The sequence below is a fragment of the Podarcis liolepis genome (genome assembly GCF_965112155.1).
Source record: "Podarcis liolepis genome assembly, chromosome: 2".
In the NCBI taxonomy this organism is placed as follows: domain Eukaryota; kingdom Metazoa; phylum Chordata; class Lepidosauria; order Squamata; family Lacertidae; genus Podarcis; species Podarcis liolepis.
The window spans coordinates 58012599-58035237 of NC_139555.1; the positions used below are offsets into that span (position 1 = coordinate 58012599).

General features: G+C 41.6%; 1 protein-coding gene across 1 annotated transcript; it reads left to right on the forward strand.

Moving 5' to 3' along the window:
• Positions 1-2998: 2998 nt before the first annotated feature.
• On the forward strand, positions 2999-22014 carry UBE2B (ubiquitin conjugating enzyme E2 B). Its single transcript, XM_083488276.1, has 6 exons — positions 2999-3240; positions 8422-8502; positions 9223-9248; positions 12766-12855; positions 14205-14293; positions 18848-22014. The coding sequence occupies exons 1-6, from the start codon at positions 3197-3199 to the stop codon at positions 18974-18976; spliced, it is 459 nt and encodes a 152-aa protein (XP_083344402.1). The 5' UTR covers positions 2999-3196; the 3' UTR covers positions 18977-22014.
• Positions 22015-22639: the final 625 nt, after the last annotated feature.

Consider the following 22639-nt stretch of genomic DNA (forward strand, 5'->3'; position numbering starts at 1 on the left):
TTACATTATAGAAAAGCCAATGGTCAGTGACAATGAGAATTGTAGTCCACCAACATCTGGGGGGTACCCCGTTAGCTACCACTGCTTAGTTTATTTTGAACTATGGTTTAATGCAACATTTTTAACAGGGCCAGTGAATACTATATAATGTTTTGACTACATGGAAACAGTTTTTGATTTGCATGGTGGTACTTTGTCAATGCACTGCCCTCTGGCTTGGTATGAGATTATTCTACACTAGCCGTCAGTTCCTGCATACCAATTTATTTCATACCCATTGGGACTTCACAACTCAGTTATTCTTGCCTTTGGAAGAGCCAGGTTATAATACCGACTCTCTGAATTGCATCTACAATTTCATGGACATTGCTTCTGACAACAACAATCATAAACCTTTTACAGTATGCTCCCAAATCCACTTATGGAGGTGTAATTGCATTTAGGATTGATTTCCACCATTGTGATAACTACATTTTAAATGGCGCCACTTCCTTACAATCTACCTAGCTCCTACACTTCCAGCACTCCCCCACCTGCTTTGAGTTCCTAAACAAAGCACTTGGCCTTCTTCTAGCAACAGGTTAGCTCCATCCTGAGTTAACTGGATCTGCAGCATAGCCTATAGCCTACGTGAATTACTTCCAAATAATGCACTTTAGACAGAGATGCCAGATTCCAATATTGAAATAAACTAATCTTCACAGCCTGTTTCATTCACATCCTTCACTTGAAAATCAGTGCTTGCAATCTTATGCTCAATCTTACTCAGAAGTAAGACTAATTAAGTACAAAGGAGCTTAATCCCATGTAAATGGATACAGGATTGCAGTCTAAAGCATTGGATACCAAATGGGATTTACTCTGGAGTACACATGCAAAGGATTGCATTGCACTATACATGTTAATTTTTAATTAAATACTGGGACTTTAGAAACACAAAAAGTACTGGATCAAAATAATCAGGACAGTTAAAATGCCATATCCAGTCTTCTTCTCTCCCCCACTCCAATGTAAGATGATTTGTAGCTACAGGACAAACTAGAAAAAGATAACAGCCAGTCAAATGGGATTTTTTATTTTAAAAAGCACTGGGCAGCATCTGACACTTTGGAATTAATCTGGACCAAAATCAGATGCTATCACTTCTTCAGTGAGGAAGCAATAGTTTATGTGGTGGCAACTATGTAAAAGAACCTACATAACCAGAAAATTAAATTAGTATGATTATGGTGTTGTTGCTTTTTGGAATCAACAAGGTCAATTATGTTTTGACTTATTATTCTTAGTAAAAAAACAATACAGTAATCCAATCTGAAACCTTACCAAATGAATCATACTATACATTGTTGAATAAAGAATTACATCATGCCACAAATAGAAAAAAAGTTTCACTTAAGTGAAAAAGGTTAATAACTGCAATAACATATTAAGGCTGCAATCCTATTGCACAAGCCTGTTGCGCCAGAAGCAGCTTAGTCATGCTGGCCACATGACCTGGAAAAACTGTCTGCGGACAAACGCCGGCTCCCTCGGCCTGTAAAGCGAGATGAGCGCCGCAACCCCAGAGTCTGCTGCTGGACTTAACTGTCAGGGGTCCTTTACCTTTAACCATGTATATTAAGAAGTAAGTCCTATTTAATTCCATCAGCATTACTTCCAGATAAGTGGAGCTGGGATCATAGCCTTCATCTGCTCTCAAATGTGCATAGGTTTGCATCTTTAGACTGTGATCCTGAAGGAGCCCATTTATATAAAGTCAAGGTTTTAAGGCTGCAATGCTTACCAGGATGTAAATCCTGCTGAACTGATTGACCATTTCTAAGTAAATGTGCTGATGACTGGAGTCTATTATCTACAACCATCTGCACTAATTATTTAGGAGAAACACAATCCACTGAACTCAGTGGACCTTATATTCAGAAAACATTTATAGGTCATGTGTAGATCAAGGTTCTTAAACGAAGAATGGAAGAGATTCCTTTCCCCCATAAAGAATATTGTAAAGTTATGGTGTCTGAAATCAGGAACTAGACCCTCATATGATAGTTTCTGAAATAAGGAGCACCTATCCCATACTATTTACTCAGGTTTTTTTAAACGTGTTATCTCACTCTGGGCTTCTGACTTTTTAAATGAGTTTAGAATATGTTTTAGGGTATGTTTGTTTTTAAACTAGCAGTAGTTTTTATTGCTCTATACTGTATTTTAATGTTGTTGTTTTGTATTTTGCTTTGAGAGTTGCAACGCGAATTTCTGCTATACGGCAGCTATAGAAATGTAAAAAATCTTGTTGGATGAGTCTGTATTCAGACCAACCAAAAAGCCACGAAATTGTGGCAGGTGTTCCGAGTTATTCACAATCCTCCATCAAGGTAAGATTTGTGACAGGCGAAAAATAAAAATACCGAAAAACGTACAAACGGGAGGCTAAAATGTTGCAGCATACGGTCAGTTTAAGAACCAAGCTCAAGATGGGTTTATTTTTGTTTTACATTTTGGCTGGCTCAACTTTGGATTTTAGATAAACAAGGCTACCTTTGCACTTTTATATAAGGATGTACAGTAGTTGCTTAACAGTGCAACCCAAACCATTTCTACTTCGGAGAAAATTCAAAAGGGTAAGTAGAGCTGGGGCGGTAGCCTTAGCTAAGTAATAAACAACGATATTGTGACAGCTAAGAAATAAAGGGAACAATGATTTCCCGAAAAAACACCGTCACCACACTCTCTGACAACTCAACGCCTCCTGCCCGCGCCGAGGCACAAGCACAGCAGCCGCTGCTCCGCCTTCGAAGGCTCCTGTAGGCGAAATCTGCAAAATATATCCGCGCAGCAACCCGTGCCCTGCTGGAGGACAGGAGAGCCAATCATCATGCAGGGCGACACCCTCGCGCTCAGAGAGCGAGCGAGAGAGAAGCCTTCTCACCCCCTTCAGGTCGGCGCAGTGGTACATCCCTAAGGCGTTCTGGGTCCCCTCCCCAAGCAGGCGCAGTGGTACAGCCGCGAAGGGCGGCTGGTTCCCTCCCCCACCGGCGGAGGGAGACGCCATTGCGGAGTTGTTTGTGAAGCAGGAGAGCGAGAGCAGGCGGCTGCCGGGGAGGGAGACGTCGGCGTTGCCAGCGGTGCTGAGGCCTTTTTTTTTGGAGGTGGGGAGGCCCGAGGATTCATTTGGCAGCCGAGAGGAGCGGGGAGCATCATGTCCACCCCAGCTAGGCGGAGGCTAATGAGAGATTTCAAGAGGTAAGCGCTCTTCCCCCTTCCTTCCTCCTCCCAAGAGCTCTGGCTGCTTCCCAGGGCCGGAATGCGCCCCCTCCCTCCCGCCTTCTCTGGAGGAGGAGGAGGAAGGGGGTCTCCCCCCCGGACTTGGGGACCCCCTTGTGAGAGCCTAGCTGCTCACCTTTGCTTTTTGCCCTTCCAAAGGAGCTGGGGGGGGCTTTCTGTGTTTAGGGCGGAGGGGAAGAACAACTCTAGATTTTGCCTGCCCTTCTCTACCCCAAAAAAACCAACCTGCTGGGAGGACAAAGAGTTCAAGAGTTTCCACTTCCTCCCCTCGAAAAGATCTGCCCTTGCCCCGCACCCAGGCTGCCCCCACCCTCCCTCCTTCCCCTTCCTCCTCTGTTAAGAAGAAGAAAGTCAAGGTGCTTCTATAAGAACAAGGGTTGTGCTAGACAAAAGACTTAAGAAGCTTGCTGGGGTTTTCCCCTCTTCTCTCTTTAAACCAACCCCCCCTCCCCAAATAAGAGAGGCCAAACTGATTCGAGAGACCATTCCCCCTTTTTTGGCTTTGACGCCCCTTTGTAGAATACTTGTCTTGTTGATATAAGGGAGTTGGATTGAAATAGACTGGATTGACCACGTCACAGGTACAGATGAAGGCCCCCCCCCCAACTCAGGGGAAGGGAGCCAGTTTGTTTATAGCATGGGACGTTATGCAAAATAGTGATTAGGTCACTGGTTTTAAGAAGTCGCTTCTTACCTGTTTTTTTTCCCTATCCTGCACCCACCCCCACCCCTCCAAGTACTCAGCATGCAAGCTGCCTTTGGGGTTTGCCGAGTGTGAAAACGGGTTTGTTACATAAAAGCCACAGTAAATGGTATGCCCAAGAAATGATTTTCAACGGTTTTCTTTTCTTTTCTTTTTAAGGAAGGAAACTGGTAGGCCACAGAGCTGTATTAAATGCAAGCTTTGTTATTTCCGTTTAATAGAGTTTTTCTATGCTCTTCATCCACTGATCGCAAAGCATCTTGCCAATGTGATGCTTCAAAAATAAAAGAAGCCATTGTCACAGCCTCAGGTTACCCAGTGAGCCAGCAGTGGAGCTGTAAATAAAACTCCTTCCAGTCCAGTGTCCCCCTCTTTCCTTTAGCTATGTTGAATCTTTTAATCCCCAAGGATCTGCTCCAGAGTAGAGTTTCAGTGCATTTGGTATTCACTCTACTCTGTTCCCTTATGACTTGGACTTATGCAAAGAGAATTGGTATATGAATTATTTCTCAGAACTGTTAACTCTTTAAAAGGCTGGCCTGTGAAATCCATAGCTTCCTGGGTGGGGGGATAGGGGAAATGGTGGAGAGAAACATTGAATTTTAATTTTTTGCTATATAACCAGCTGTATTCTTCAAAAGCCGGGAGAATGTTGGCTGTGCTTAAGTGAATTCAATGATTTTAGTCATGGCTTATAGAAAATGCTAACTTTCTCACACTGAAGTTGTTTGTGCCTATTACAATGGAGGCTTGTGTTGTTTCCGTGTTTGTTTAGGGTTGCTTCCTATAATTGCTCTTTGCCTCTTAGCTTTTACTGACATCTGGAGGCATCTGTGAAGGTTATGCTGAAGTTGGCAAAATAATGGCCATTTTATTTTCTCAAGCAGGTTGCCAGGAAAGACATCCTATCCAAATATGCTTTTCCTGGCACTGCAAATGGATTCTACAAAGAAACCTGTGCATATTCTATAAAATTACAATATATACATTGTGTACTTAAATATTGTTTAGATAACATTACACAGGAACTATTATAGCATGGATGTTGTTAAGTGTACAGACAGCTATATGGTCTCCAGCTTTGCTTAAATTTGGAATTAATAGAGGAATAAAGAAACAAAATAATTGTATGAACAGGTGAACATTTTAAGATGGGATCCAGTTGCTGCTGAATTGCCATAGGACTGCAGATAGTTGTATTTCCCCAGTATGGCAAATGTGGTTATGCCATGCCACAGAATGGGTTGGTGCTGTGACACGGGGGCCGTATCCAACAATGCCGTGTTGCACAAAGCTGTGATCCTGAACTGTTTTCTTGAATGCATTCCACTGAAATCAGCAAGGCTTACTTTGAAATAAATGTATCGGAATTAATTTCAGGAACTGAACTTACTTATACATTCCTCAGTCAAGCTAAGTTTCACTATGGGAACTAGGCCTTTATACTTCCAGGTTAGTTTTAATAATTGTTTTACTGGTTTCACTATACTGACTTAAATTTTAAAATCTGCCCTAAGACAACTTGTGTTGCATCTGGAACAACATGAAAAATTATGACCCCAGAACCAAGCAATATTTTCACCAAGGCACCAATGTTTTGAAAACTGACACAAAAGTTAGAAAGGTTATGATTAGAAATTAAACTGCACTTAACTTGCTAGTTGTTTTTTTAAAATCCAGTGTTGTGTGAGCTAGGACAGTCCTTTTGAAAGAGGACATAAAATGCACTAACTATAAGGGATCCCTAGCCTAGACATTTGTTAAACAACTCCACATAACACTATTGATGAAGACATTTTAACTACTGAATGGGGAAATATCTGGCACGAGAAATCTCAAAATGGAATGCGTTTGTTTCAAAGTGCATGCTAGATAGCTGGTTTCACATAGAAACTGGGATTCATGTCAGGAAACACTTAGTTCAAAGCTCACCTCAACTGTTCTAAGTATTCTTGGATAACGCATGTGAAGTGTTTTGAACATTTGAAATTTACCATATAAATGTTGAGTATTTGGCACTCAAGCCATCTGAGTTAAGGAAGGTATATTTTGCTTAAGTCTTATTTCATTTAGGCTGACTTAGTAGTAAATGGCATCCTTGCTCCCTCTAATCTTCAATTAACTCTGTTTGCATGTGAAATCCCAGTCAGGGGTGCAAAATCTTCATAGCTGAAGGCTTTTCACAGCATGGTGTTCATGAAGCTTCAAGAACCAAAGCTATCTCTGAACAGCACATGGGGCTTAATGCTTTTGCTGAGACACTGGCATGCAAGCTGGCTATCATGTAGCAAGAAGTCACGTTCCTTTGCTCTCCAGCCAAGGTTTTAGGTAGCTTGTGCTGTTGACATTAAACTGATTGAACTGAGCATGCTCCAAGAAGAGAGCTGTATAAATGCAGGGTAGTTTTAAGGGCAGGGAACTGTATGTAGACTGACAATGCAGAATGCTGTTAATTTGCTGTTATTCCTAATGCCACTCTGTTGCAAGTCTTCCTTCCCAATACAGTGGTACCTCGGGTTAAGTCCTTAATTCGTTCCGGAGGTCCTTACTTAACCTGAAACTGTTCTTAACCTGAAGCACCACTTTAGCTAATGGGGCCTCCTGCTGCCGCTGTGCTGCCAGAGCACGATTTCTGTTCTCATCCTGAAGCAAAGTTTTTAACCTGAAGCACTATTTCTAGGTTAGCAGAGTCTGTAACCTGAAGTGTATGTAACCTGAAGTGTATGTAACCCGAGGTACCACTGTAAATGGAAATGTACTTTTTGATGTGAGGGCTACTGACAGAGAATTATTTCAGTGTCTTAAATCTCTAATTTTCCTCTGCAAAATGTTGCAAACTCTTAAATAAACATGATTAACAGACTATCACTAATATTGCAGTTCTTCTGTAAAAATGTCCGTATACAATACTGGCATAACAAGGCAAGCTCTTGTGTTACATAAAGTAAGCATGAGGAGGTCATATTTGCCACATGGAAGGAGTTCACTCTGTCTCTTCAGCTTTTCTTTAAGAGATGTCCCTGTATGTAATCCAGCTTGAGAAACAGAGTGACTTTAAAATAAGATGCATCTTGACCATGTTGGGACTTTTTTTTTCATGGAGTAACATATGGAGGTGGGTTGAAATGGGCCGGTACAGCACACTCTGAAATCAAATTGTTCCACCAACCAAAATAGAACAGCACTGTCTCACTACAGATATTATTAATGATCATCATTTCTCTACTGAAAACCCAGATAAAATATATTTCTGTAGTGTACAGAATCTCAAAACCAGAGCAACATAAATAAAATTGAAGCAAAATACATTTAGGAAGCTTAAGTAGAGTCTGGGTCACCTGACAAGGTTATGAAAACTATAAATTATTTCCATGGGAAAGCTTGCTGAAATAGTGACATAATAACACAAGTTGGCACCTAAGACTCATTAGGTATAGAGTTCCATAATCCCATGCCATCACTTTAAATTCACAGTTTCTTGTTGAGGATAGCCAGGCACAATTTGACAAGTCTTAGGTGGCAGGATACAAAGTTCAAGCAGGGGTTATGGAATAGGGCAGTATTTGAAGTACACTGGCCTTAGGTTGTTTAGAACTTCATATACTAATAGTAAGACCTTGAAGAAAGATACTCAGCATGTGATAGCCAGTGCAGCTCCCTCAACACAGGTGTTAGTTTGTTGGTAGTCAACACCCAATAGCAACCGGGCTGCGGAATTCTGCACCAGCTGCAGCTTTCATACCAGCCTCACGGGTAGCCCAACATAAAGCGCATTACATTAGTCTAGCCTAAAGGTCACCAATGCACGAGCCACCATAGTGGAGCTAACCCACAGCTGACAAACCAGCTGAATCAAGGGTCTTGATTTCGCCTGATGTTTCAGTAATGTTCTGTGTTTCAAACAGACATAATTTATGGCTTCAGTAGATGCTTGCCAATATGTAAACAAATAACAGTTCATTTTCCGTATAGTTATCTCCAAGCGATGGTCTGAATGCTCATGAGAAGGATGCAGCTTGCTGGTAGAGCATCTGTTTGGATGCAGATGGTCGTTGCCTCAGTACCCAGCAATAGCCACCACAAAGCAGATCTCAGGTTGACTACCAACACTACTTACGTGGTGGCATAAGTGAACAGACAAACTTTGCTTACATCAGGCACCAGAAGTGCTAAGCCTGAGAAAAGATGTGCAAGTGTCCCCAACTCTCCTCCTCTTACAGCTGTAGAAAAGAGGATAATCATCATAGACACCTATACAGAATGCTGGCTGATCATTGAGGAGACAGAAAACCAGATGGGAGGAGGAATGGGTGGAATATCATAAAGGAAGGCATGGCTGGCTGGCTGGCTGGCTGGCTGGTTGGTTGGCTGGCTGGAATAGTGTGTTTACACTATGGATTTTAATGTCTCCATGCATTCTGCTTTCTTCTTTAAAGATTACAGGAAGATCCACCCGTGGGGGTCAGTGGTGCACCATCTGAGAACAACATAATGCAATGGAATGCAGTTATTTTTGGGTAAGTGAACCTTACCTTCATTATAAAGGAAATGAATGAATATATTCTAAGTTATTTATTTTCTGTGCCACTTTCACAAATGCTAAATGATGACTGAAACAATTGAGCACATCATTGGAAACAGATTGTTAAGGGCCCAGTCTTGTACTCGAGTATTCAGTTTATCAGGGCAACATGGAACATACAATAGGATTCAACTAATAAGCCCCACCAGTGGAAGCCCATGCAAGGACTTCTGCTAGTTCAGCGGGGCTTCCCCCTCTCCTACCTTGCACACACACATGCCGAAAGTGGGGGTGGGGTCAGGAGAACCCCCTGAACAATATGCAGGGGGAGGGGCACAAATGTTTGTGTTGATGGAGCAATCTGTTTAGCACTAAATTGAATCCCTCTCAAATCATTCTCTTTTAAGCTTTCTTATGATATAGCATGTAATTGTACAAGCATGGCGCTTTTAATTGAGAGTGGAACAAGCTGAGCACTTTGGCTGAAAATTCCAGTGAATGTATTGTCTCAGATTATAGCTTTGCAAGTGAGACTCTTTGCAGAGACACTGCAATATCTAGAGTTTGGGAATCAAATATATTTTCAGTAACACATTTATATACCAAGCTACTGACTACTGTTTTATGGGAAGCTAAATGGCAGAAAATAGCTTGTGAGTTCTGTTTGTTCATTTACAGTTAAGGAATAATTAATTCGTATTATCTCTCTTTCCAGGCCAGAAGGTACTCCCTTTGAAGATGGTAAGCTTTTAAAACATTTTTTGCTTCTGGTAGCTTTTCTAAAATTTAGAATCTAAGCACAGGAAACTTGCATTATGTTGCCATATGTTACCTGTAATAGTTGTCTGATATTGTTATATTGAGGATAACATTCCAGTTGTAGTAGTAATACATGTAAGCAAAGGTAAAGGAGCCCTGGACGGTTAAGTCCAGTCAAAGGCAACTTTGGGGTGCAACGCTCATCTCACTTCAGGCCGAGGGAGCTAGCGTTTGTCTGCAAACAGCTTTCCGGGTCATGCGGTAGCATGATTAAACCACATCTGGCACAACAGGACACAGTGACGGTTGCCAGAGCACACGGAAACGCCGTTTACCTTCCCGTGGCAGCAGTGCCTATTTACCTACTTGCACTGGTATGCTTTCAAATTGCTAGGTTGGCAGAAGCTGGGATAGAGCAATGGGAACTAACCCCATCATGCTTATTCGAACCGCTGACCTTCCAGTTGGGAAGCCCAAGAGGCTTGGTGGTTTAGACCACAGTACCACTTGCTCCCTACCCGTAATACATGTAAACCTTGGTAACAAAAACCAACTACCTGTTTTTAAAGCCCATTATTCTTACAGTACCTACTAGCAAGAAGTCCTAGTACTTTAAATCATGTAAATTTCCTTGTTTGACCATAAGCCCCTAACAATACTAAGGCTGCAGCCCTAACCCCACACACCTTGGAGTAAGTCACATTGAAGTCAACAAAACTTACTTTTCAGTAGACCTGTTTAGGATTGCACTGTACAATATAAATAAAATCCACTTCGTTAAAAGGGTCTTTTATCATTTAGGTTTGCAGCCCGAGTACACAAAGTGCTAATCAGTCTGATGGTTTCATGAAGTAGGTTGTCACATCCCTAATCTAAAATTGGGTCATCTGGAGGAGTTATAAATTAACCATGACTGACAATTTGGAAATATTTTAATGCTTGAATTTGCAGCTGGTTCTACTGGAGCTCCCTCTGACCGCTCCAAAATTCCTATCTCCAGGGACAATTGCATATTTGCCAAAATGGAGACCCTGACGTAACAGACAGGGATCCAAAGAACCCCAAGACCAATTCTGTTTGTCAATTGAAGTTTGGACTTGTATTTCTTGAATAGAACTCCCCCATGACACATGAAAATAGATTTTGAAATTTTGTTGTCCCCCCCCTCCCCCCCCCAAATATTACTGAGCATGCCCAAGACCTTGGCCATCGCTAAAGTAGCTATTTGGCTTTTAGCCACAGTTTCCATCAACAAGGCACTTAGGCATAGAATAAAGCAGTCAGGCATAATTGTTGATGGACAGCTTGGGTGTCTTCCAAATGTGATATTCAACTGGAAAAGAGTGGGCCCACGGGGTGGTGGGAGTGTGTGTGTGTGTGTGTGTGTGTGTGAGTGAGAGAGAGAGAGAGAGAGAGTGTCCCACACAAGGACAGTACCTAAAACCAGACCTTCAGTATGATTTTGAGCTTTTATTCAGTAGAGCCTGCTAAGATTTGGGGAGAAGTTCACATTAGTTCATTCCAACATTTTTCATGCTTTTTTGGTAATGCCTGGCTTTGCCCATAGCACATGATCCTGATTCCTCTTTTGATACTGAAAATAAAAACAACTTCACGTTCCCTTGAACTGATCTGTATATAAAACTGTCTCGGTGAAAATAACCACAGTAAAGTATATGGCTGTTCTTGCAGTGGTTGAAGCAGACTTAAAGCCACCTGTTTATCACTCTCTAGTGTTGTGTCTTGAACAGGTTTTTTTTTAGAAAAGTTGAAGTGCCAAAATTTTGTGTGGGTGTTTCCCCCCCACCTTTTGTTTCTTTTAAGATCTGTATTGGTCTTATTTAGAACGTATATAAGTGTTTCCTGCAAACTTGTAAGTCTTAATGACCATAGAGCTGTTCTGTCCTCATACTGATTATTCTGGTTCACACTAGAAGGTAAAGTGGATGACTCTTGGGTGTCCTATAAAAAAAATCAGCGGAAGGTTCAACTTTGTAACCTGTTATATTTTGTGTGTGTGTTTTAAACTTGATTCTGTCGGTTGTAGTTGAAAAGGTGGGGCAAAGCAGTTTTTTGTAGAGCTTCCTAGGTTCGAGGCAATTTTTGCTTAGCACCTGTAGTGAAGTAAATGGCTACCTGCAAGCTCCAGACACCTGAGGCTCTCATGTATAGCCCAGGGGAACTTGTTAGTACAGGGGAAACGCAGGCTGCCATCACAAAAATGACGGCAAATGTTTCTGATAATCTATTTGGTGGTAAGTTGTTTGTCTCTGACCCAGCCCATAGATTCTGTTAGTTTTTGATACCCAGTTGGATGTAATGAAGACTGTCCCTTTCTCAATACGAAAAGCACACAAAAGCAGCAAAAAAGAGGCATGCTTCAAATTACTGCTGAAAATGTAGGTACTGGAAGCCTTAGATTTCTAAGAGAATGTTACTTCTTTCAAAATAAAATTATGGCTGAGGTCAATGGGCCTTGTAGTCCAAAATGTTTGGAGGGCACCAGGTTGCTCCAGAAAAAAAGAAAGAAAAGCACACCTGTACTTACTGTCCTGGGAGCAAGTTTTCTTTTGAAACATTGACATTTTTAGACATATAGGCGTGCAACTCCTCATTTGTGTATAGTGCTTCGTCCTCAACTGCCCTGCTTTTTTCCTTTTCGTTTTCTCCAAGGATGTGTTTGACTGTGCTGGATAATTTCAGGCCAATTTACACATTCAGCTTCTGTCCCCACACAGAACACATTCTTATTTTTGGAAACAGTGTGAAATGCATGAGTTCAGATCCTTGAAATGTATCTGTATCTCACATATATGTATGTGTGTGTGTGAAAGAGAGAAGTATCACGCAATGATCTTGAGCATGGATTTCATGCTGCTTTCTTCACAGAAATACTTTCATTGTAGTAAATGTATAATGTATGCAGACCTGTTCATTAGAACAGCTAATCAGCACCAGCTTAAAATGCCTGTTATGTAACTCATAAATATCTGAGCTAAATAGGTTTGCCAGACATTTATCTAACTCCATTTGTGTTTAGTTTTTAATACCAAACCAATGTTACATTTTCAACCTGTGGAAATTCAAAAGGAATATACCTGATTCATCTGCATATTTTTCTACACAGTTTTAGATTCTACTCTTGAGTGGGCTGCTAAGATACTCTTAGGATGCTGATGTTATTTCTATTCATAGCTGTGTACTGCAGCATTTTATTAACTCTAAAAATAATGTTAGACTAAGTGTTTATTTTTATTTCAAGAGTAGTAGCCCTCTTGTTAATCATAAGTGCTTTTGAAAGGAATTAGTTTTTCTGCTATATATTTGCGATCTTAAGGTGTTTGTAATAGCTTTGTTATATAACTCTAAACTGCCTTATGGGATGGGATACAAATGTATTAAATAAAATGTCATGTTTAGGCTTTTAAAAGCAGATTCATCTACATGATTTGTTCTTGTTTGTTGCCCCCTTTCCGTCCCTTTCTCTCTTTTTTTACAGGTACCTTTAAACTAGTAATAGAATTTTCAGAAGAATATCCAAATAAGCCTCCAACTGTTCGGTTTTTATCAAAAATGTTTCATCCCAATGGTAAGTTTTCATGAAGAATATGTAAAAACCTTAGGTGCAAGCATGTGCCCTCTGACTTTTAACAAAGTTTTAATATCCATATCAATTGCTGAAGGTAATTGTCATGGCAACTACTTAACACAGAAATTCTTCACAGCCTGCAGCCAATACTTTCATTAAAATAATATCTGAACACTGAACAGCCATGTCATACTGGCAATCAGAAAAATAAATGGAAACTAATTAAGTTTAGAAATAGTTTGTTCTATTAGAGACCAATAAAGAACTTCCTGATTAAGGGAATTGCTTTGGAGGGTACAGTGGGGAATGGGGAAAGATCCATTGCATGAGTGGCTGCCTCTGTTGGATCCAGCCCCCTACATCTGCAAAATCCAAAGCCTTAATGAATGTTGCAGCTGGAGCTGTGATCTTCCTTAATATCTGTGCTTCTTTTTGGAAGCTTTCTGTCTCAAAATTTGTTGCTGAATCCTCTGTGTATAGCATATGGCTGCTTCTCTTTTAGGCAAGGAGCTCAGTTGACAGGGAGCAGTATTGATGCTGTCCAAGCACTGATTCAATCATTTGACAAGACATTGAGGCCCTGTGTACAATATTTTTGAAACCTTTCCTCCCATTCTTCCTGTAGCCTAAGCAACTTGCTGTTCATCAGCTGAAGCGTGAGGAGGAATGAGAGATTGTTTTTACTGAGATGTCAAATGTAGCTAGACAATATACACTGTTTTAAAGAGAGACAGCAAGCCTACAAGCCCATAATGTGAAGGAGGATTGATCCTCCTTTTGGAGAGGAACTTTTATGTCCCTGCTCAGTGTGTGTAACTAACATACGCATAGAGGAACCCATGTATTTTAACTTTGTTAGGAAGATTGGTTAGAGATAAAGTGAGAGGGTTCCTCTTCTATTGCTACAAATCAAAGGAAACCGAACACCTTTCATATAATTATCTTCAGATTTTGCATCGGGATTGTTATGAGTCATGAGTCTCTATCAGCACATTGAACTGCAGAAAAACCCGTCTTGGGAACGAGAATTTCACTTTGATTTTCTTCCTGCCCAAAAGTGAACAATAAATAAATGGATACTACCTCCCAAAATGCCTAGTGACCAGTACTTCTAACCTGTGCCCACACAAGATTAACTGCAGGTTGCCTCATTGGTGAAAAGTTAGTTTGCAATACGCTCTTCTCCTATATATTTTCTGCAGCATGATCTATGCATGTTTATGAAGATTTCAATATGAATTAAAATGCTGAACTTTTGGAGAAATGCATCACCCGTTCACATGTAGCATTAAACTGGCATAAACTTGAAATAATAGTGGCATAATTTTAAAACCCTCTTTTCATTTTAGTATATGCAGATGGTAGCATATGTTTAGATATCCTTCAGAATCGCTGGAGTCCTACGTATGATGTCTCATCTATTTTAACCTCAATTCAGGTAATCTTAGTAAATAACATACTGCTCTTCATAGTAGTCATCTGAGAAGCTGATGGGGAAAATTGCTGATGAAGATTGAGTCCCTTCTATCTTGAGCAATTTATTACAGTGAATATTTTGAACTATTTCTAGTACAGTGGTGCCCCGCAAGACGAAATTAATTCGTTCCGCAATTTTTGTCGTCTAGCGAATTTTTCGTCTTGCGAAGCACGAAATCCCATAGGAATGCATTGAAAATCAATTAATGCGTTCCTATGGTCAAAAAAAGTCCAAACAAAGCCAAATTTGGTACAACAACAGTTTATTAACTGCTCTTTAAAGTCACACATACTGTAAAGAGCAGTTCAAAAATTGAAGGGAAAATAAATAAACTTTATAAACATGACAGAAATACATTTAAAAATCAACAAAGTACAGTATACAGACATTTTCTAAGACTCTGGGGGAGCACTTGAAGAAGGCTCCTCTTCCACTCTTTGCTTCTTGGTCAAGAACCTGTCCATTGTCTGCTGCTTCATCCGCCTTTTCAGCAGCTCCCTGAAATACGACATGACCCTCGTATCATAAAAGTTCCCAGCGTCATGTGCCACGTGCTTCTCATGGTGGTGTAGATCTGCAAAAGTCTGCACCTCCTTCCACCTCTGGCAAATGTCCCTCAGTCTTTCGGAGGACAGCCGTTCCCCAGTTGCTTCCTCCTCTTCCAGTGAGGCCTGCTCCAGCGCAGCCTCTGCCTGCAGTTCGACCAGCTCCTGGGTGGTCAGCTCGTCGTCGTGCCCCTCTACCAGCTCGCAGACGTCCTCCTCCGTGACCTCCAGGCCCATGGTCCTCCCCAAGGCAACAATGTCCTGCACCACTGTTGACTCTGGTGCATCAGAGTCACTTGGTGCCACACAGTCCGGCCACAGGTTGCGCCAAGCGCAATTCAAATTTCTCTGGCTGATCCCTTTCCAGGCCGTGTTGACCATCTTCAAGCAGGTGGCAATGTCGAAGTGGTCCTTCCAGAATTCCCGCAGGGTGATGGTGGTGCAGTCAGTCACCTCGAAGCATCGCCTGAAAAGCTCCTTGGTGTAGAGTTTTTTGAAATTGGCGATGACCTGCTGATCCATCGGCTGGAGCAGTGGCGTGGTGTTAGGCGGCAGGAACATGATGTTGATGAAGCTGAACTCCTCCAACAAGTCCACCTCAAGGCCTTTGGGATGGGCAGGAGCATTGTCCATCAGAAGCAAAGCCTTCAGCGGCAGGTCGTTGTCCAGCAGGTACTGCTTGACAGCAGGGCCAAAAGCAAGATTGACCCAGTCCACAAACAGCACACGTGTGACCCAAGCCTTGCTGTTGGATCGCCACATGACACTCAGCCGCTCCTTGTCGATCTTGTGTCTCTTGAAGGCCCGTGGGTTCTCCGAGTGGTACACCAGCAGGGGCTTGATCTTCAGGTCGCCGCTGGCGTTGGCACAGAAGAGCAGGGTCAGACGGTCCTTCATGGGCTTGTGGCCAGGCAGCCTGGACTCCTCCTGAGTGATGAAAGTCCTTTTGGGCATCCTCTTCCAAAACAGCCCGGTCTCGTCGCAGTTGAAGACCTGCTGCGGAACGTAGCCCTCCGTCTTCACAAGCTCCAGGAACTCCGCTGCAAAGTCTTCAGCCGCAGGAACATCAGAACTGGCAGCCTCTCCATGCCTGACCACGCTGTGGATGCCAGATCTCGTCTTGAACCGGTCAAACCAACCTCTGCTAGCCTTGAAGACTTCTGGCTCGGCTGAGGTTCCTGGCTGATCCCGGATGAGGTCAGCATGCAAGGCCTTGGCCTTCTCACAAATGACGGCCTCAGACACTGTGTCCCCTGCACGCTGCTTCTCTTCTATCCAGATGAGCAGCAACTTCTCGACCTCCTCCAGGACAGCTGGGCGGTTCCTCACGATCCTGGTGACTCCCTTGGCTGCATCAGTCGCCATGATCTTCTCCCTCATCTTCAGGATGGTCCCGATGGTCGATGGGTTCCTGCCGTACTCCCTGGCGATGTCCGTCACACGCATTCCGCCGTCGTGCTTCCGAATGATGTCCTTCTTCATCTCCAGCGTCACCTTCTCCTTCTTCCTCTCGCCGGCCACCGCAGGAGCAGTCTTCTTGGGTCCCATGGCAGCACAGGTCCTACCTTCGTAAACTAAGAAACAGGAAAAAAAATCAGTGATGTGCTTCAAACCCAAAAAATACAAAAGCACCCAGCCACCCACCACACAGAAATTAAAACCCAGAACCAAGGCCTTGAATCCCAAGCACCCCAACCCCAAATCCAAAATCCCAAAAACCCCCAAAAAAGTTTTAAAAGTTGAGCTTACCAAATGGATGAAAGAGAAGTTCTGGAAAAGCTTCAGCAATCAACCACCGAAGTCCTCAGGAACCTCAAATGGCTGTAAAAAAAGTTTAGGAAAAGCTTCAAAAATCACCAATGTCTTCAAAAACCTCAACTGCTCCCACAGACACGCACCAACCCACCCATAACACAGAAATTGCAAACCCCTCCTCAACTGCTCCCCCAGCCCCTCCCCTACTGCTGCAAACCCCTCCTCAACTGCTCCCCCAGCCCCTCCCCTACTGCTGCAAACCCCTCCCCAACTGCTTCCCCACCCAGACAAAAAAAAATTCAAAAAATAACAACAAAATTTCAAAAAAAAACAGCCATGCCTAGTGGTCACAGAAAATCATAAAAATTCCCAAAAAACCCCCACATGGTCCCAGATTTCTGCAGAAACCTCCCCCACTGTTCCCCTAGCCAGCCAGCACTCAGAAATTCAAACTCAGAAAAATTTTCAAAAAAAAACAGCCATGCCCAATGGTCACAGAAAATCATAAAAATTCCCAAAAAACCCCCACATGGTCACAGATTTCTGCAGAAACCTCCCCCACTGTTCCCCCAGCCAGCCAGCACTCAGAAATTCAAACTCAGAAAAAAAAATTTCAAAAAAAAACAGCCATGCCTAGTGGTCACAGAAAATCATAAAAATTCCCAAAAAAACCCCCACATGGTCCCAGATTTCTGCAGAAACCTCCCCCACTGTTCCCCTAGCCAGCCAGCACTCAGAAATTCAAACTCAGAAAAATTTTCAAAAAAAAACAGCCATGCCCAATGGTCACAGAAAATCATAAAAATTCCCAAAAAACCCCCACATGGTCCCAGATTTCTGCAGAAACCTCCCCCACTGTTCCCCTAGCCAGCCAGCACTCAGAAATTCAAACTCAGAAAAAAAAATTTCAAAAAAAAACAGCCATGCCTAGTGGTCACAGAAAATCATAAAAATTCCCAAAAAACCCCCACATGGTCCCAGATTTCTGCAGAAACCTCCCCCACTGTTCCCCTAGCCAGCCAGCACTCAGAAATTCAAACTCAGAAAAATTTTCAAAAAAAACAGCCATGCCCAATGGTCACAGAAAATCATAAAAATTCCCAAAAAACCCCCACATGGTCCCAGATTTCTGCAGAAACCTCCCCCACTGTTCCCCCAGCCAGCCAGCACTCAGAAATTCAAACTCAGAAAAAAAAATTTGAAAAAAAACAGCCATGCCCAATGGTCACAGAAAATCATAAAAATTCCCAAAAAAACCCCACATGGTCCCAGATTTCTGCAGAAACCTCCCCCACTGTTCCCCTAGCCAGCCAGCACTCAGAAATTCAAACTCAGAAAAATTTTCAAAAAAAAACAGCCATGCCCAATGGTCACAGAAAATCATAAAAAATCCCAAAAAAACCCCACAAGCCCCCAGATTTCTGCAGAAACCTCCCCCACTGTTCCCCCAGCCAGCCAGCACTCAGAAATTCAAACTCAGAAAAATTTTCAAAAATAAGCAACCTGGCACAATGGTCACAGAAAATCATAAAAATTCCCCAAAAAGGCCCACAAGCCCCCAGATTATCGCAAACCCCTTCCCAACACCAAGTCCTTGAATCCCAAACACCCCAACCCAAAATCCAAAACCCCCCCAAAAAGTTTTAAAAGTTTAACTTACCAAATGGATGAAAGAGAAGTTCTGGAAAAGTTCTGGAAAAGTTTTGGAAAATCTTCAAAAGTGAGCAAAGTCTGATAAAAGGCTACCAAACCACGTGCTAACAGTTGCTCCTCGAAGCCAAGTCGCAACTGCAGCTGCTCAAGCTAAGCACCCTTGGTTTTAACGGTTTTTACACAAAGGAAACAATGTCGCGAGACGTTTTCGTTTTGCGAAGCAAGCCCATAGGGGAATTCGTCTTGCGAGGCAAATCGCGGACAAAAAAACCTTTCGTCTAGCGAGTTTTTTGTCTTGCGAGGCATTCGTCTTGCGGGGCACTACTGTAACTGTACAGCTACTTAGTAAGTCATTTTGTCTGAAGTGCTTGTCAAAAGGATTCAGTTATTTTTCTTTTACTGTATCAGTTTAGATGTAATATTAAATGTAAATGTTGCAAGAACGGGGCCTGGGCTTGTTGTAACCCTCAAACATGGCATTCTACTCTGGTTAGATCTCTTCATTTTGATGGCTGCTGCTTTATATTCCACCCCCAATTTTGGCTTCCTTTTCTCTTTCCAGTCGCTGCTTGACGAACCCAATCCAAATAGTCCTGCCAACAGTCAGGCTGCACAACTTTATCAGGAAAACAAGCGTGAATATGAAAAAAGAGTTTCGGCTATTGTTGAACAAAGTTGGAATGATTCATAAGAAATAACTACTTCATTAACCGACATCCTCATAATCATCATGTACAATTTAACTTGCGATAGGAAATGCTATCAGAACTTCTCAAGTGCCACGTTTGACTTGCATACAGATGTGTTTGCAAAAATAAGCCCTTCAGTTTCAAAACTCTAAAAGCTTGTGTACCTTGATTAATGTACTTTCTATTGCATGTTATGACCTAAGTTATTGCTACATAAATTTGTAATATATCCTGTTTGTATTTTTTTCAAAGTGTATAATGTTGGTGTGAAGTTTTCATGACAGAATATACATATTTTGTAAATCTGTACTTTTTTCAAAATATTGAATGCCTTATTTTTGAATTCTTTAGATTTATAAATTGGACAAAAATCACTTAACAGAGTTTTATATATAAAATATTTCATGTAAAGCTGAAATACATAACCTCAGTGCAAGACATTTTTCTGTCACTTCTTTCAAGTTTTCCATGGGCTCACAGATCGCTTGCATGCAGATCTAACTACAAAAATACTACAAACTACAAAAAAAAAGATGTAAGATGCCCTCTCATGTGTGCAGTGTAAAATTCTGCCTAGGTAATTCCCCCCCCCCCACACACACACACACCAGTGTTGGAAGAACCTTACAGTTCTCAGCACTTTGGTGTGGTAGAGAAGTATTTGGAGCTCCATTTTTTTTTCTCAACACAGTTTTTGACATTATTTACATTTTCTTATACGGTGCTCTCTCTTTGGGGAGCTTGATACATAAGCCGCCTTCTGCCAGTCGTGCAAGATAGTATAAAGTGGCAAAAAGATGGACATGCTACTCAAGACATGCAACTCACAAATAAGTGCCCCATATCCAAACTTAACACTAGTCATTACATTAGCGACTCTTAACTGGCCAAAACCATTCACAGCAGAGCCAGTGGACAAGGTGCAGGGAGTGCTGCCATTCACTAATGCAGACCATTGCCATAGCTATGTATATGCCCAAACAACTGAGTTTTAATCACATGCAGGTGGTAATTCTGCCTTGTAACTCATTTTACCTCTCTGCTTACAGAAAGCTCTTTGCTCAGAGGAGAGAGGAAGTTCTGTGAATGGAAAGCCAAATCTTCCCAGGTTACCTTTCATGCAGTTCCATAGTAGATTTGGGAGGGGAAGATGGGAAGAGAAAGGAGAAGCAGTAAAAATGGCTTTCCTGCCTTCTGTGAGTAGAGGGACACAATGAGATGCAGCCATTGGTTAACTTACTTATTGTAGGCAAAATCTGGAACTACATCAATACAGCAAGCTTTCCAGTTTAACAGAGAATCGAAACGAGAATCTAAACCTGTTTCAAATCGAGATGGAGGAAAAAAGGATGGCTCTAACGACCAGGTCACTTTTTATCAATGGGACTTCTTCCTGCATGATGGGTATGAGCAAGTACAAGAAATCCTTTGCATAGATGCTTCCCCTTTGCTTATTACATTATTATCCCACCTTTCCAGTAAACGGGTCTTAGGATGCCTAACAATAGCATCAGTACAATAGAACAGCAACAAAACAAAATCAAGGCAGGAGAAACAGTTTCCAACCGCTTGAAAACCAGTTAAAACAAACATCAACAGAACTAAAAAGCCAGATGTTGTGTCTAAGGCCTATATAAATGAAAATGTACTTGCCTGCTGGTGGTAGGTCGTCAAGCCTGGTTGGCCCCTTCCTTTTCCTTGGCAAGGCATTCAAGAGCCTGCGAGCAGCAGGTGAAAGGGTCCTCTTTTTTTAGTTCCCATCAAATGCGCTTCATATGGTGGAAAATGCAGACTTTCAGATAACACGGTCCCAAGTCATTTAGGACTTCACAGGCCACACAACTCGCACTTTGGATTTTACCTAGAAACAGACTTGCTAGCCTATGAAGTTGTCAAAGCGTGGGAACTGCATGCCCCTGATAGCTGGCCCCCCTCACTGGGTGCAGCATGCAAAACCAACTTGAGCTTCTGAATACTCTTCAAAGACCGTCTCATGGAGTGTCACAGTTGTCCAAATGAGATTTAAGTAAGTTATGTGCTAATGATGGTCTGATACTGCAAGGAACAGGCACAGTTTTTGCACTAACCTTAGCTGTGCAAAAGTGCTGCTGGATGCTGTTAAAACCCACCCAGGCTCGGGGTTGAATGCAAAGGTACACCTAAACTATATCTTCAAAGAGAGTGCGGCCCTATCCAAGGCTGATTGAAAACCCAGCTATCTTACAACCAGCCAGGAGCATTCTGTCCTGTGTGGTTTAAGCTTCAGTTTGCCCTCATTAAGTCTGTTACTGAATCAGGCTTTCATTCAGAACTTGAACAGTTTCCATGGATTTAAACGTAAAAGGTAAAAGTTTTGGGTGCCGTCAGAATGCTGGTGATAGCAAAATTTTGCTGAGTTAAGGTACTTTTATAAAAATAAATATTTCCAGTGTCACATGGTAAGAAATTCAAAACCAAGGAAAAGTATGATATGGTTTTATTTATTTAATACTTCTAAAGAATCCTGAAAGTTCACATGCATTTAGTACTTTACAGTTTAAGGAACTGCAATCCTAGATCATTTCAGTCGCAAGATTCAATTGTACAGTTTATTTACAATTCTGAAACAAGTTTTTAAAAAAATCCCACTATGACTTTGAAAACTCAGATTTATGAAAGACACAACATTAATAGTAATATCAAATATTAGGAAATGTTCTGAATTTACCTTCACATGTACTCTGTTGAACATGGTGGAAAACGATTTGTACAAAATCACCGGCTAGAAGTACAATTCTTTAATAACCAAAGTAGAAAGTACAAGACTTCTCTTTTGTGCTCTATCATTGCAGCTATTTCACAAGCATCTAATTCAGTTTTCCTTAACTGCTGTGCATGTGTGATCTTTGTTTTGGTTAAGATTATGTTACTGCTATATAAATAGTACCCATGTACTGATATCAGAATACATGTTACTATAACAACCTTCTCATTAACAGGCATACTAGGTCATTTAAGTCCTGCCTTTGCTAAATGAAAGATAAACACTACCTTGGCTAAAGAATATGCTTTCTTGGTGAATTGTAGGAATGGAAACTCTAAAAAGGATTGGGAAATGTTATTAAATTCTAAGGGGCTAACCTTTTTATATAAGGCGAGGAAAGATGTGGTGGTAATACAAAAAATCACTTGCATTACATTAAAGAGGGACTTTAATATTCTCTCACAATAATAGATGTAAAAGCAGATTAAGATAGTGGAAGTTTAAAACCCAACAGTAGGAAAAGGGGCTTCACAATTAACTAGTGGTATTAGGGTGGGTATTTTTGGCTATCAGTAATGGTTGCTGGGATAAGAAAATGATAAAATGTGAGAATGGGTTTGGGGATTTTTAAAATATATTTTTTTTAGAAAATAGACACGGTAATTTCTCCTTGCCAACCACAGTCCATGTCCCTACGTCAGAGGTCATATGCTTTCTAGGGAGACTCACAGTAATAAATCAGTACTTTTCTGCTGCTTCTTTCCGTAGTTCAAATTCCTGTCATAACTTTTACCCATAAAAGTTATTGATAGGTTAGAACTGTACAACCAAAGAGAATATGCACAGGAGCTGAATTGTGCTTAGCATGAACTGCAAGTGGGGCAGACAAAAGTGAGAATATCTTTCCAGAGTCAGGTGGGGG